The 15,954-nt window shown below is 36.5% G+C and overlaps 1 protein-coding gene and 1 pseudogene across 6 annotated transcripts; both read right to left on the bottom strand.

Annotated features, from left to right (window-relative positions):
• Window positions 1-136: 136 nt before the first annotated feature.
• LOC145239558 (uncharacterized) lies at window positions 137-1,532 on the bottom strand (annotated as a pseudogene).
• A 129-nt stretch (window positions 1,533-1,661) lies between these two features.
• Window positions 1,662-14,095, bottom strand: LOC145239557 (uncharacterized). 6 transcript variants are annotated; one of them, XM_080102908.1, is made up of 31 exons: window positions 13,937-14,092; window positions 13,607-13,768; window positions 13,396-13,536; window positions 13,163-13,330; window positions 12,503-12,622; window positions 11,114-11,281; window positions 10,928-11,047; window positions 10,578-10,745; window positions 10,388-10,507; window positions 10,043-10,210; window positions 9,860-9,979; window positions 9,414-9,581; window positions 9,228-9,347; window positions 8,916-9,083; window positions 7,935-8,054; window positions 7,605-7,772; window positions 7,217-7,336; window positions 6,774-6,944; window positions 6,274-6,390; window positions 5,963-6,139; window positions 5,790-5,909; window positions 5,425-5,592; window positions 5,244-5,363; window positions 4,329-4,496; window positions 4,144-4,263; window positions 3,606-3,773; window positions 3,389-3,514; window positions 3,154-3,321; window positions 2,926-3,045; window positions 2,430-2,579; window positions 1,662-1,967 (listed from the first exon to the last, which is right to left on the bottom strand). In XM_080102908.1, the coding sequence occupies exons 1-31, from the start codon at window positions 14,025-14,027 to the stop codon at window positions 1,837-1,839; spliced, it is 4,434 nt and encodes a 1,477-aa protein (XP_079959034.1). In that variant the 5' UTR covers window positions 14,028-14,092; the 3' UTR covers window positions 1,662-1,836. The 6 variants fall into 6 exon arrangements, with proteins under 6 accessions (XP_079959034.1, XP_079959035.1, XP_079959037.1 ...); XM_080102909.1 differs by lacking the exon at window positions 5,425-5,592; XM_080102911.1 differs by lacking the exon at window positions 5,963-6,139.
• Between the last annotated feature and the right edge of the window lie 1,859 nt (window positions 14,096-15,954).

Here is a 15,954-nt window from a genome sequence, read left to right as displayed (position 1 = left end):
GGAGGATTGGTGCGGCGCTCTAATCCCGTGGGAGGTATGACGCTGATCTCGGCGCCAGTATCAACAAGAAAATTCCGACCTGCTGAGCAATCCCAGACAAAGAAAAGGTTGCCAATTGCGCCGGCCATTGTGGCAGTTAGGGATGGCCGGCCTCCTCGTTTCCCTGCTGTGCCAGTGCACAAGGGTGACGGCACTTAATCGCATCTCTGCCAAAACGACGATGATAAAAGCAGAGGGACTTTGAGTCAGGCATTGCCTGTGGTGAAGCTGATCGAGACTTCCTACCTCGTTTTTTATGCTGGTGGGGAGAAATCGAATTGGGCCGAACGATGGACAGTGCGAGTTCCGTAGGCGTCTGATTCCCAGACCATATCGCATCAGCTTTGCGGGCCAAGAGCCGCGGATCGCTAATTTCCTCTCCGCTCAGGCGTGAGCGGATATACTCAGGCAATCGCTCCAAAAACAGTTGTTGGAAAACAAAACATTCCTTTGCATCGCCAAGTAATGCAAGCATGTCATCCATTAAAGCGGAGGGCATTCTGTCGCCCAAAGGAGGCATGTGAAGTAACCGCATGGCCCTCTGTGGGCGCGAAAGACAAAAGGTTTCTACCAAACGTGTCTTGATTGCCTCGTATTTGCCTGCGTCTGGAGGGCTTTCTAGCAGGTGTATAAGACGATTTGCTGTGTCCTGATCCGCAGCCGAAACGACATAATAGTACTTCGTTAGATCTCCTGTAATGCTTTTTAGAGCGAACTGTGCCCCGCTTGCTGAAACCAAACTCGTGGCTGAGCTGTCCAAAACGTAGGTAACTTTACTGCTACAGCATTCTCTGAGTTAGTGGCTTCTGTCATAATTGAAAAATAACGTTTTTGCACGCTTGGGGTCACCAAATGTAGCGAGGTGTTTATTCGAGGTACATCGTAATAGAATAACACAATGAGCGAATACGCCGCATAAGACGAGAGTCAGAGAAAGAAGGCAATCTGTCCGGTTCGCTGTAGTGTGAAGGCACACGATAACGGTAGTGAGAGAGGCCGCTACAATACTTTCTATATCTTTACTTAACAATGGACTGGTCCACGATATTTATTTAATTGAACTGATGGTCCATGGCCTGAAACGAGTTGAGACCTACAGGCCTGACCTACCGTGCATGCAAAAGATGGCGGAACTACGTTTAGATGGTCGTATAGTCGAGTTTGTTTCAATTGCATGAAGTTACGAGGCCATCGCATTGGTAAATAGGGTCGTGGTTTAGTCTATTTAGTTTAGATCAGAGGTCGGTAGCCCCTTGTAGCCTAGGCGTGCCAAGCTTGACACGCAAGGTGATTTTTCACGGCATGCCAACCGATTTGCGTGTTTATATTGAATAGTCTACTAATTTAAGCTGTTGCACTGCTTGTTTTCAGTTTTTTTGTCAAATCCGTCTAGGACTACCTACTTGCACAAAACACTCTTCTTTCTGCTTACTATTAAGATCACCCAGCACAAACCACTATAAGGAAAACAGTTGTAATCAAACGTTGGGACTAATTCTTGTGGGTCGCGGCAAAAGGTAGCCTATTTACGGACCCCTAGTCTAGATTACAAGTTTTTACTGTGTATCTAAACCAGATCACAAATCGTGGTCAGTCACGATTTTTACAGCCTACGTAGGCTATTGCGGAAACAATATGAATTTTATTGATGTTTTTAAAAGAAAAAAGAGCGTCCAAAGAGGTGATTTTGTTGTTGCCAATGTTGAGAAAAAGCGATATTAAAATGATCAAACAAACGATTTTATGTCATGAAAACCATAGTTTCTGTTCATCTGTTTGGTTAAGATTGTAGATTTTTTAATTCCGCACGAATGTAAAGGAGCGAAGCCAGGAGCCGTAGGACTTGGAAGTAATTCCCTCTCGAGTTGAACCAGTAAAACTGAACTGTGCACCTCCCTTACTCACCTGGACCAAACCTCCTTTAGTTCCTGTAAAAATACACAAGTGACATGCCGTGTTATCAGATTTCTTGTAAATTATACAGGGACAAAACTTGTGTAAACGGTAGTAATGAAGTAAAATTCATTTTGTGCTTCATAACGACAGCCCAAAGTGTGGTGAACGGTGGTTGGTTTTGGTAACAAGCTTCATGTGCATGATTGTTTTTTAAAAAAGCACAGTTGTTAGTATACTATTTGATTGACACTTCAGGGCTGATCTCAACATTGGATTTGTGTTCGCTCATTAATGGTTGAACCGGTGATCTGCCACCAAGCTGACATTTGCACTGTGCATTGTGCAGCATACAATGCAGGCAACAGTGCTTGTGATTAAACTTGCGACGGGCTTAACACTGTGTCTAGAGTCCATGAAAGGCTTCTGTCGTGGGTCGAATCCCAACATAGGCAAGGCAAGTGCAACGCCTTGTGTACAATGAATAATACATTTACCTATTTGATTGCTATGTAGAGCAGCAGCACATATGTAAGAATCATCTGTATATATGTCGGTACCCCACAAACGTTTTGTGATGTTTTGGCAACCTGGAGGACATGGGAAGTACACAGAAACCAAATGATCGGCTTGTTTGGTGCAGGGATCTGAAAAACAAAAACGGTCGTCTGGCTCACTCTTCAAAGTAGATTTTAAATGGTAATGGGGTGGGGTGAGATTTTAAATGTTAATGGGCTTTTATTTGTCATGGTGAAAGAAAACATAGCGACACAATTGCATCAAAAAAATCTCCAAGCCAGAAATAGCTGCGCAACGTAGAATCGTTATGGTGCGCATAAAAGCTGAGGACACAAATGGTGGATGATAGCTAAACGCACTGCAGCTACATCGTCATTACAAGGCGTTAAACGTTTATTTATTTAATATTAATTAAACTACTTGGTTTTGTTTAAGAATCTGTACTTCTTTTACATAGCTATATAAACTGCTTACCGTCAAAAGTGATAGATCGTCTCCGATGTCTAGAGGTTAGACTTGTTATTCCATTCTGTTCACTTCCAGTATAGGACGGAAGTCCGCCGATTTTATAGATAGTAAACTGTCCTCCAGAGTCTTAGGAACAAAACAAACCATAAACGGAAATAATGACGGACGGATTCGGCCACAATAAATTTAGATTTTTAGTTTTGTTAGAAAGAAAAAGAAATTACAAATAAATACCAGAAATCTTGCCATCGTGAGTGGCCGCAGCACAAACATGGGAGCGTTTGGAGTAAACATTTGTTCCCCAAACTTGTGATGAGGTTCTGATACAATTAGGTGGACATGTAAACGACACTGAGTTTTTCCCATTAAACTGCAACTGGTAGCCTTGTATGGCACAGAGGTCTACATAAATCAAATTTTTGTAAAATAAAACTTAAGACGCTTTGTGTAAAGGTTTAGCTATGTTTACCTTTAAATGCTATTGCTGTACGAGGCCAGGTAGTCAACAAATTGTTTGTGGTTATTGCATTTTGTGTGCTGTTAGGGAAATGCTTTATTTTGCCTGCCTGATAGAGAGTAACAACTCCTCCGACATCTAGGTAATAGGTAAGCAAATGACACAGACTGTGGTACTGGGCAAAACATGTTTACTGTTACCTGATACAAAAATAGTCCTACTTACATACCTGCAATTGCACCGTAATGTATAGCTGCTGCACAAATAAAAGAGTTATCCTTGTAAAGTACTGTTCCCCACACTTCATAAAACTTCATCTGACAATCAGGTGGACACAGATATGTTGTTGAATTCTCTCCATTAAAGTTGACTTGATTGATTCGCTTAAAACAGAAGTCTAAAAGCAAAAAAATATCTGTGAGATAAAGATGCAATCTGTGTATAATATTCTCTGCCTCATCAATTTTGAAAAGAATCTGAAAAAAGAAGCTATATATTAAAATTGCCGCTAAAAATATATATATGCTACAAAAAAGTCAATTTTCAGTCAGGGAAAGCACATAACAGAGGTTGTATAAGCGAGTGAACCCATATTTTTGTTGTTTGTCTTAACAGCAGCTATTGATTCTTAAGCCAAAATTCTTGTTTTAGGAAACAGTAAAGATAAATGACCTTGTTACTTACTTACAAACTCATCTCAAAGCTAACTTTTTATAGTCAAGCGAAAATTGAGCTGAATGCAAAACAACAGTTCTATAAATGCCTACCTTCAAAACTAAATGAGCGATTCCAGCTTCCATATGATTTACTCACAACATTATTTTGTTCACTTCCACTGTATGATGTCAATCCAGTAACTTTATACACACTAACAACTCCACCAGAAGCTAAACATGTCAAAACACTTAATATACAGTTAAAGATAAATAAAATTGCTAAGAAATCAATGCACCTGGTATGCGACCATCATGAATTCCTGCAGCACATATGAAAGAATCATCTTTGTAAATTATTGTTCCCCAAACATTAGATGATGTTGCATTGCAACCAGCAGGGCATGGAAAGTTTGCATATGTGGTTTGACTGAAGTATATTTGATTGGCTTGCCTTGTACAAGGATCTGGGTGTGCAAATTTAAATATTGTCACCATCAATTAGTTTTAGTTATGATTTGTGTTGCAGATCAGAACATGTATGCAGGCAAGTAAATAAAAGAGTTTTTTCTCTACATATCCTAACATGATGATGATGATGATGATGAATGATGATGATATCCTAACATTAAAAAAACATTTAAAAAAAATACTGGTAATGGAACTGACAAACATTGTATTACCCATTACAATGGCTTGGGGTTTGAAAACTGTGCCAGATCAAACAAATTGGATCAACAAAAAAGTGCCACATCAAACAAATTTAGTATAATCTACCATCAATTGAATATGCAGGGCATCTAACCAAAATTTGAGCAAACAGCCATGTAAGAAATGTCACAGGAATTGAAAACACTGCTATTGGAATTACAGTCTAGCTTAGAACTGCTTTTGGCTAGTTCTAAGCTATGAGATCCTTACCATCACATAACAAACATTTTGGCAATCTTCATCTAGTGTTGATATTTGTTTTGTTTGATTTGTTCGTTATAAAACAATAAGTAATGCCCTGACTGTAGCCTACATGTTTAAATGAGCACTATGATGCAAAAGTGAAAAGAATGTTGCCCAATAATGGCATTACAGCTTTAGGAAGATGCTGATGTGACGAATATCAAAAACTTTTAACAATCCTTTGGTCTGACACTCAGATTTTCAGTACAGTATTGTACCCTGGATCTGGTGGTTATTTACTTCAAGCCAAATTAACATACCTGATAATGCAAATGAGGTTTGGAAAAATCCGTAAGATCTGCTGGTTAACCCAAACTGTTTGGTGCCAAAGTAATAATATTGCCCAGGTAATTGGTACACTGTAACTAAGCCACCATCATCTAGATTAATATAAAAAAGCAATTAGGGAGTTAAGACCAAACACAAATGTTTACAAAACACCTGTCAATCTGCCGTCGTGTATAGCTGCTATACATATATATGATAAAGAAGCATAAATTGTAGTTCCAGCCAATACTTTGGAGGATTTGTTACATCCAGCTGGGCAGTTAAACATTGTTGTTCCATTCACATTGAATGTTAGGGCTGCTGCTGGCCATTTGCAATAATCTGCACAAGATTTGTTGCAACAGCTTTTATTCCTAATGGATAGTTGGGAACCAAATAAAAACACTCATTTTAGGTTTTTTGCTTCACGTTTCTTGCATAAACTAAACCTTTTTTCGCATAGATTATTTTAATATTTTTTAAGTAGGGACATGAAGGCAGACTTAAACAAATTTGTAATTAGACGGATTTTAACCCACCTTGAAAAGCAAATGCTATTGTAGAATTTTTGCCAGATTGACTCTCTATTCCATTTCTTTCACTGCCAATAAACTCTAAAACCCCAGGGAACTTGTACACAGTTATATGTCCACCTCCCACTGAAATATATGTCAATTAATTTTTTGCTGTCAAAAACATACAACAACATTACCAGGTAAACGGCCAGAATGTAAAGCTGCTGCACAAATATATGAGTTCTGTGTATAAATATCAGTACCCCACAATTGAGATGTAAATGCATCACAACCAGCAGGACATGTAAATGACAGAAAATTTACACCATTTCTATATTCATGTCTTACATGACTGAAGTCCGTTTTGCATAAATCTAAGATAAAAAAAAATTTTTGTATAAAAGTTTATGTGGTGTGCAAACACAATAATTAAAGTTATTGTATGGTTTGACGGGTAACCACACATTTATAGCTTTAATTTTTTTTTTTTTTTTTTTTTTTCACAAACCAGAAAAAGAAAAACCCCTTCGCCAACTTCGATCTGCTGGGCTCATTTCATTTTGGTTGGTAAAATCTATCCAGTTCTGCCCAGGAACAAGGTGTACTGTTATAGACCCTCCAGCATCTGACAAAACAAGATAATATTACTACATGCCTAATTTTTTTTTTAAACTTGAAAATGCTCCTTTCAATTTTAACAAATTTGGATACTGCTTGAAATTTTTACTACCAGAGGTGTTATGAGCAACAACAACTAAAAGTGTAAAAATTCCAGTCAACTTATGTGTATAGTTAATCACCATACAAGACACATACTTTGTTGCACTATTGCACCACATGGACTTTTGTTTGTGGTAACCCGCACTCTGTGAAACATTAACATGAAAACAAAACATAAAAAAGATTTCATGGCAAAAGTGCATGGACAAACTCTCCTGGAGAAAACAATAGAAAAATAAAGATACCCTTTAGGCAAAGAGACCTATAAATAGTACCCCTTTTGAGCACCTGTTAAAATCTCATCATGTATTGCTGCATTACAGACATATGAGGTGAGCTTGTAAATGTGAGACACCCACACACTTGGTCTGTATATATTCTGACAACCAGGTGGACAATTATATGACTTAGGTTCATTGGAAGAGAAAAACAATTGGGTGCCCTTTTTGCTGCACAAATCTAAATCAAATAATACAAGATTAGCAAATTAAAACAGTAAGACATGCATCTTAACAATGAGGCAAGATATTATTTCCCAATAAAAGTAACTGAATTGTGTTAAAGATAAGTAAATGATAGGCAATAATGATAATGTAGACAAGGTCCAATAAAGCAATCATGTAAATCCATGTGCTTGTTTCATTACATTTGCATTCATTAAATTCTTGTTCAGCGTTTAGCCTCTTTTTATGTTTACATTAGTGGAGATGGGATTTATTACAAAACCATACCATTGAAAGTGAAAGAACCAGTGAAACTGTCCAATGATTCACTTAAAACATTGTTCTGATTAGTTCCATTAAATCTGTGAAGCTGTATATGTTGGTATAAAGTAAAGCTTCCACCAGAATCTAAAAAAATACTTTTTGGCGCTTGTAAACTAATCCTGTGCTAACAAACCCAATGCATACTTAAGCCACTTCTGTTAAATGATTTATACACTTATCTTGGCATTGCAACAAAACAGTTGTGTCATCTAGTTTACATTTTGTTAAAACATATATGCAATATTTTTGGTGTCACTTTTTTTCAAAAAAATGATGCTATTGTTGTGAGAAGGCCATTTTTGCTGCAAAACTACAAAAATAGAGGAAAAAAGAAAGGACCAATAAGAGTTACCGCCTATTATGCCAGCATGAATAGCTGCAGCACAAACTGAGGAGTTGTTGGAATAGATTTCTGTTCCCCAAACTTTATATGCAGTAGATAAACAACCAGAACGGCATGCATATGACGCTGACCTTTGCCCACCAAATTCCAACTGATTTGCTAGTTTCATACATGGATCTAAAGATACAATTTAACACATTGCATTACAATAGAAACATAACAGGTTATTCTTCTGTTCGAGACACTCTAGATGCCAGAACAGTGGTTCTTAACCGCATATCCACAAATGTTGAAATTTATTGTTTGATAAAAATGTCTCAAAGAAATCTGTTTACTAACCAGACACTGTAACAGATCTGGAATGAGCTTCATTTGATGAGCTTGTCACCCCATTTTGTCTACTTCCAATGTAAAAAGGCAAGCCAGCCAGGTTGTACAATGTCACTAATCCACCAGTATCTGTAAAATAAAGATTAAAAGTGACAAATTTGAAAAAACAAAAAAAAACAAATTGACAGAACATGTTCAAGCTATTTAAACACTGGACAGGGGCTTTGATTCTGAGTCTGTAGGATAAAATACTAATATAATTTTAAAACATGACAAACTGACACACTACATTGCAATTCTGTGTCACCAAACTCTCCACATCTTGACCAATTCTATGTATCTTTACGAATGTACCCATTAGTCAGTCAAACTTGACCCAATAGCAGAGGTAAAACCTGATCAGAACTTATTTTAACGATTGTCACAGCACTTGCAAACAAAGTACATTTTATTTAGTTATTGTACTTAGATGGATTTATGTAATTAATATGAGTATTGTTTCTAAACAAAAAACTTTAAAACACATTTGTGCACATTATCACATGTACATTTTTCTATCTGTTTGCTTGTATTCTTATGCTGCCATATTCTTTTTTTATGGTCAATGCACTGACAAGTTGCAGTTTAATAATGTACTTTTGGTAACAATGTCCTATTCATCCAAAACAAATGTGGAAAATAATGTCACAAGCAAAATCAGTGCACTGCTGCAGTGTAAGTTCTTTTTTAAGTTGATTTTAGTTTATTCTTATTGTCTTGAAATCAACTTGATTTAAAGCCATACATAAATATTGTTTAACAAAAAGTTGTTAACACCACATTAAAAATAAGTTGTTCAACACTTTTGACCTAACATTTGCAGAATGTTTTTTATTGTGGTGCTCACAAGTCTGAAAAAGTCTGTAGCATTTTTTTTACTCTTCCAGGACTATTTAGTTAAATTATTTCAATACAAACAAATATAACAACAAAATGTTAGTCATGGTTAACCTGTAATTGCACCATCATGTATGGCTGTTGCACAAACTCTACTGCTAAAAGTATAAATTCCAGTTCCATACACATTTCTAGCATTTTTCAGGCAGTCAGCTGGACAGTAAACTGATGCAACATTGTCACCATTCCAATTAAGTTGATTAGGTACTTTGCTACAAATATCTGTGTACAGTGACAAAAAAAAGGTAAGTTGTTTTTATGTTACATAAAATGTCTGTTCAAAATAAAATGCAACTGTTAATAAAGCAAAAACTTTCATTGCCCAATTTTTGACACAAAATATTTAAAAAGTGTAACTACACTTACCTTCAAATGCAAACGATCCATTCCAGTTTTGAAAAGATTTGCTTTTAATACCATTTTGATAACTTCCTGTATATGATGACAACCCATTATATTTGTAAACAGTAACACTTCCACCAGATTCTGGTTTATAAAGTTTGTGACGTATTTATAAACAAACCAGTTGCTGCTGGTTAAAAATACTTTTACCATCTATTCGGCCATCATGTACAGCAGCTGAACAAATGCTGGACATATCTGTGTAAAGGGTTGTACCCCACAAATTGGTACTCAACTTGCACCCAGAAGGACATACAAATCCTGTTTTCTCTCCATTGAACTCTATTTCATTAGCTTTTCTTGTACATGGACCAAATTCTGGACAAAAATAAAACTTTTTTATGTTTAATACAGTTTTGCAATCAATGGTGATCCTCTGTACCACAATACTCTTTGATGGCATACATTATTTACGAAACTGATAAAATTGTTAATGTTTGTAATGATAACAGTTAAGGAATTTATTTTTTAACATGCACATGCACAGTGGGCTAGAACCATTTTTTTCAGCAAAATAGTATCTGCACAAAACATGCAGGAAAATTCACACATGCAAAGTTGTTTTTTCAAAGACAAAAAGTTAATTTTCCACTAACCTGTAAAAGTAAATGAACCGCTAAAATAACCATAATGCTTGCTGGTTATTCCATTCTGTGTGCTACCAGCATAAGAGGTTAACCCAGGAAATCTGTAAATTGTAATCGATCCTCCTGAGTCTAAAATGCAAGTAGTTCTTAGTCAAATGCCACAAGCTGTTTGTTAATAGTGGACTTACTTACTTGTGATTACACCACTATGTATAGCAGATGCACAGATGTAAGATAAATCATTGTAAATTTCCGTTCCATACAAAGAAAATGTAAAATTCATGCAACCAGGTGGACAAATAAATGTTGTTGATAGAACACCATCAAATTCAGGAGAGAACAATGTTTTCTCACAAAGACCTAGTTTTTGATAAACAAGCAAATGAAAGTTTGTTTAATTACACTTTAGCTTACTGTTTTTCATAAACAAAAATCACAGAATAATTTTGTAGGTTGTGAGTAAAAACATTTTTTGCTAAAAAAACAATACTACACAAAACAATCCTTGCACACAAATGGCATAAAATATAACTCTACTTTCAAAAGCAAACGATCCACTGTAGTTTCCATGAGATTGGGTCGAAATTCCATTTTGATCACTTCCAGCATATAAGGAAACTCCCCCATATGTGTACACAGCAATATTACCACCCAAATCTGAGTTTACCAATACAAAAATTTTTTGTTTGAAATTAAGTATAATTTATAAAATAATAGTAATACTGACGAGTTAATCGACCATCATGAATAGCTGCTGCACAAATGTATGAATTGTCTGTATATATTCCTGTTCCCCACACATGAGAGGAAATTGCTTGGCATCCAGTAGGGCAAATAAAGTAATGGCTACTTTGTCCATTAAAATCCAATTGATCGGCTTGTTTTGTGCAGAGATCTATTATGCACAAATGGGTAAAAACGCAACAACATGTCCTTTGAAGGCTTAATAGTTTAAAACTGGTTAATATTTTGGTTAAAATCTGGTTAAAATCTTTTTTAGAGATATATTTTTAAACCAAATTATTTACAAAATCATAAAATGATAGTGTTGCTAATGAACTATATCTTTTATACTACCTGAAAATGTAAATGCTTTGCTCCAATATTCTTGGGGTTTACTAGTTACACCTTTCTGTGTACTACCCAAAAATGAATAAACACCAGGAAGTGGAAAAACTGTGACCAACCCTCCAGAGTCTAACAAAAGGAAATGCACAACCATAAACATTGCTTCAACATTGCTTGAAGGCCAAACTACCATACCTGTTATATCTCCATTATGTATAGCTGCTGCACATATGTACGAGCGCTGTGAATATGTATGGGTGCCCCACAATTGATCAGTACTGTTTCTACAACCAGGCGGACAATGAAACGTTGTCGGTTCTTGTTCATGGAACTCGAGTTGACTGGCACGTTTCTTGCAAAAATCTACAGAAGAGCATTTGGCCTGAAGATACACTATAGGGTATATAGATAGATAATGTATTATCTGAGACCTTCACCATGTATGATCCTCATATAAATGTTAATCTGGGAAAAAATGTTTTTGATTTGTCCTCCTATATTTACGTCAAGGCAGGACATTGGGTTCTATGTATAAAGTAACCAACTTTGCGTATGGTTTTAACCAAATTACTTTTCCCTCACTGCCCCATATTCGCTTATTCATTCTGCTGCACACCTATGAAGATTCACACTGAGAACTCCAAACAAAGGTCAAAAGCACAACTTATTTATGCAACACTAAGCGTCTTTCCCAACAAAATAAAAATATTACTTGCTGTTAAAATTAATACTTTAGTGTAGGTTAGAACAAAATACTGTTAATAATTCTAACATATGTCATTTTGTTATCCTTTGTAACATTATTTTTGCACACACTTAATACAATTTAGACACGCCAAGTTTGCTGGCCTCAATCATGGGCATCGAACTTCCCGTATTACAACACACCGACACATCAGCTCTCATTCGTATTAAACTTGGCACCGACATCTAGGCGCGAAAACTGTTTTAAACACCACGACAGAAATCATATTATTATTTCTTCCATTTAAAAGAGAGGGACAATTACTGCGTGTAATGGAAAATTAGAAAAGAATGACAAAACTTCGAGTATTTGAAATAAGGTGTTGCTAACTACTCTTATTGTTTTCAAGTCATTTTGAATAAATGTACAAAAATAAAATCTATTTCCGTGCATTACAGAATCTTGCAATGACCATTGGAGATGGGAACTGCATTGCTTACAGGCCAGTGGTTCATAACCTGGGGGTAATTGCTCCTAACGGGGTGATATGACAGTTTCAGAGGGTAATTACATTATATTGGTAACTTAAATTTTTGAGCTGGAGCCTGGAGGTAAATAAAATGTGTATGGTTGTTCTCCGCAATAACAATAATAAAATGGTTAAGACCCACTGACTTAATTAGGCCAACCTCTGCCATTTTACAACCGAATTCCAATGATCGATTCGTCGCCCGCTTTAAAATAAATGTCTGTATAGTATGAAAAGAGTGAGAGTCACTATAATAGTCTGGGACACATGCAGCTGTCAGTAGAGATGCATGATAAAAAATACGGTTTTTGGAATTGTTTATGAATGAAATTCTTCAGTACAAAGTAGCCTCATTTAAACTTTAACTTACTTTCGAAAGAAAATGACCGAAACCAAACTCCGAATGATTTGGTTGATATTCCATTTTGCTCACTTGCGATGTATGACTGCAGCCCATCGAGAACGTGGATCCTAAAGTCTCCTCCGGAGGCTATTGAAAAGAAAAAAATAACTGAATAGCAAAAGAAATATACTGAATATCGAATTAATTAACAGACGGGCAACTTCTAATAATGTATTAATTGTCCCTCTAATATCTTTGACACGTTGGTTTTTGAAGGAAAGCGGAAACTATTTTATGAAATATGTCACAGATTTCACGTTAGGTTTATTTAAAGGGTAGTTTTATAAACACTTTGGAAACCACTGGTGCAACTGATCGTCTGTTCAGAAAATGAAATTATGACACAGATGTGACAAAACGTAACCGAACGAGTTGCACAATCCAAAACTGGTGTGTTATGGCCGTGTTATTAAAAAAATGCCATTTTTTAACCTGTATTTGCGTGTGATAATATTACGTTTTTGACTGTTGATGTGACGTAACTACCCAAAAAATAATTCTAAAAGTTAAAATTAAAAAAAAACAGAGGCGGGTATTTGTATTTACTAGTTATGTGAACCACATTTATCGTTTCTTTCATTCATTTCTCGTTTAAGTTATATGAAATAGCATCTCAAACCAACTTACCAGTAATGCGGCCATCATGTATGGCAGCCGCACAAATGTACGAGTCGTCCTTGTAAATTCCTGTTCCCCAAACACGTGATGCGGTCTCATTACAACCAGACGGGCATGCCCATGAAATCGATTCCATCCCGTAAAACTCCAACTTATTTGCTTGATTTTGACATAAGTCTGTTAAAAAATGAAAATTGGTTGCGTACTCTTAAATGAAACTTTATTACTTGACTTTAACTCACCTGCAGTGTCCCAGCTAAGGCGACCAAAGCCAAACGACCCTGTCCAACTTGCATACGACTGGCTTGTAATTTCATTTCGCGTGCTACCAACGTAAGATTGCAATCCGTCAAGACGATGAACAGTTACCACTCCACCAGAATCTGATTGGTAATTCAATAAAGACATAGCGGGGGTTATCTAAATTAGAAAAGTACACTGTTTTTACTACACCTTGAATTACACCGGCATGGATTGCAGCTGCGCAAATGTAGGAGCCGTCGGTATAGATTTTAGTTCCCCACAAACGTCTAGTCGTCCTTTGGCAGCCAGCGGGACAAACGAACTTGAAGTACTTGTCATACTGCACCTGGTTTGCTTGCACGTGGCAATTATCTGCCCAAAAAACATTATAACGCAGTAATTATGTGTCAAAACTGCAGGTTTATAATTTCTGTTTGTAAATAAGATACAATCAATAGAAAAATTAAATCGTGACAATTTTACACTTTTGATAAATAAAAATTTAGTAATTATTAAAATATAATGTAGTTTGTTACATACCGACGTTCCCTGGAAAGGGGTCAAGCCCATAGATGAACTTCGCACATATCAAAAAAAGCACAACTAGGTTTGTTATTTGCATCAAAATCATTTTCCTGCAATCTGGAAATCACCATGACACATAGTTATATATATGTGTATCGACATAATCGCTTCTGCTTGCAATAGTAGCAAAAGTGCTGGCCTCTGCAACGGCGTTCATTTAAAAATATGTGTGCTTGCGGCAATCACATAACAACCGGAAAGTTGTTGCGTCAAATTATTTCCAAATTGCTGGTCAAAGATCAAACTCCACTGAGCTATCGTAAAAACTCTCTACATCATCAAAAAGTGACCACAGGAAGCTTGACATGTCGAAAACAAATTCTATACTGCGGTACAAGGTCGGGGTAACCGTTTAAGTACCTAATTCGAATTTATGGCGTAAAAGGTAGTTCCGGCGTTTGGTAAGAGCAAAGTGTTCAGCCTCCTTTAAAAGTTAGTTTGGCACGTTCTTTTCACAAAACAATAAAAAAATGTAAGTTATCTTTGAGTAAGTCCAACATACGCGCAAAATTGCTTCAGGGCATATGCTGTTCCATATATTATGTTTTAAACCAGGGGTGTCCAGCACGTGACACGCGTGCAAAAAGTGACACGCAGAGCATTTAAAAATGGCACACAAGCTTTTGCAAATTCAGATGGTAAACATTAGGATTTGTCACGCAATTAAATTTGTTTCTACTGATTCTCCTTGGCCTTTATTCTAACTCCAGTAAAGATTATCAGTAGTAAAGTAAAACAACCCACGAACAACTGTAAGTATACTCCATCCATGCAGTGTATTTTCTAAGACGATCGGTGCCTCGTTTGAAAACAAATGCGCGCCTTCGGCAGATGTGTTCACATACCGCTTTAAATTTGTTGAATTTAAACAAAAATGTAACCTATAAAATAGTTCTGAATTGTCATTATACGACTACACATATTCAACAAGTTTTAATCGTTTATAAATGTCTTTACATTCTTTAAGGTTTTCTAGTAGTGAAATAAGCACCGTAGTTGTTACAACTCTTGACAACCGCTGTTATACTATTGTGTTGTAGTTTGCTTTTGTATTTCTATTTTTACAATTCGTTTAGCTTCGCATTTAATCTGTAACAACACAACCATTTTTTAACAATAGCGTTTTTCAACGTAAACCTGTAAAGGAGTTTTGAAATAAAAGAAGCAGGAATTGCGCAACGTAACAAAAGCTTCGCACGCGATCTTGCACGAACCTAATATTTGTCGTGTCACATGAGGTTCGTTCATGCCCGCTAGCAGTTTTCATTCGGTAAGAGTGTGGTTAATGCGAAACTAAAAAACAACTTATCAAAATTTCTTTTCTCACAAAAATTGCAACGCATTGTGTGTAAACCTACAAGCAAACCACAGTGCAGTGTAGCTTGATTAAATGCTGCAATAAAAACCCCAATTTGCGTAACTATGCTGGGTGCTACATAATTTGCAAAGGGCAAGACCATGTGAACGTTTTGACCTTATATAGGCATATGTTAAAATTGTGCGTCAGTGTCACATAAACTGCGTAGGCTGGATTCGCACGATCGAAACTGAAACCAGCCACAGCACAAAAAACAGTTCAAGAGTGCAGTAAAGTCGGTACACGGAATGTAACTAAAGAGGGTTTTGAGGCGAATGTTCAATTTTGATCGCTTTTGCAATACACGTCCATTTCAGGCTGCAAGGAATCGCTTTGTAGCTTCACATCCAACAAGCTTTCTGTTTTCCAATTTAAAACGGTGAGGCAACAACTAATGCCAGCACAAGCAAGGGCGTCCGCAGGTTTTCGGTTAGGGGGGGTCAAGGTGGGTTCACTCTGACCTTTCGGCCGGATGCAAAATTTTTTTGAAAATTTGACCATTACACCATCCAGACAATTTATCATTTTTATCAATGTTTACATTTCTACGGATTTTTATCAAAATTGGCCAGAGCACAAATTATCAGAGTTATATAATCGTTTTATTGCACACTAT

This window comes from Phallusia mammillata, chromosome 7 (genome assembly GCF_965637545.1).
Source record: "Phallusia mammillata chromosome 7, kaPhaMamm4.hap1.1, whole genome shotgun sequence".
Classification (NCBI taxonomy): Eukaryota; Metazoa; Chordata; class Ascidiacea; order Phlebobranchia; family Ascidiidae; genus Phallusia; species Phallusia mammillata.
The sequence above is the reverse complement of the archived record's forward strand: the minus strand, read 5'-3'. Positions and strand labels throughout refer to the sequence as shown.

Excerpts from the sequence above, each read along its gene's own strand:
- LOC145239557 (XM_080102908.1), bottom strand. The coding sequence starts at position 14,027 with ATGATTTTGATGCAAATAACAAACCTAGTTGTGCTTTTTTTGATATGT. Across the intron at positions 11,048-11,113 it reads ACATAATGGAGATATAACAG|ACTCTGGAGGGTTGGTCACA; the intron begins GTATGGTAGTTT and ends TCCTTTTGTTAG. Across the intron at positions 2,580-2,925 it reads ACGATCTATCACTTTTGACG|ATCCCTGCACCAAACAAGCC; the intron begins GTAAGCAGTTTA and ends TTTGTTTTTCAG.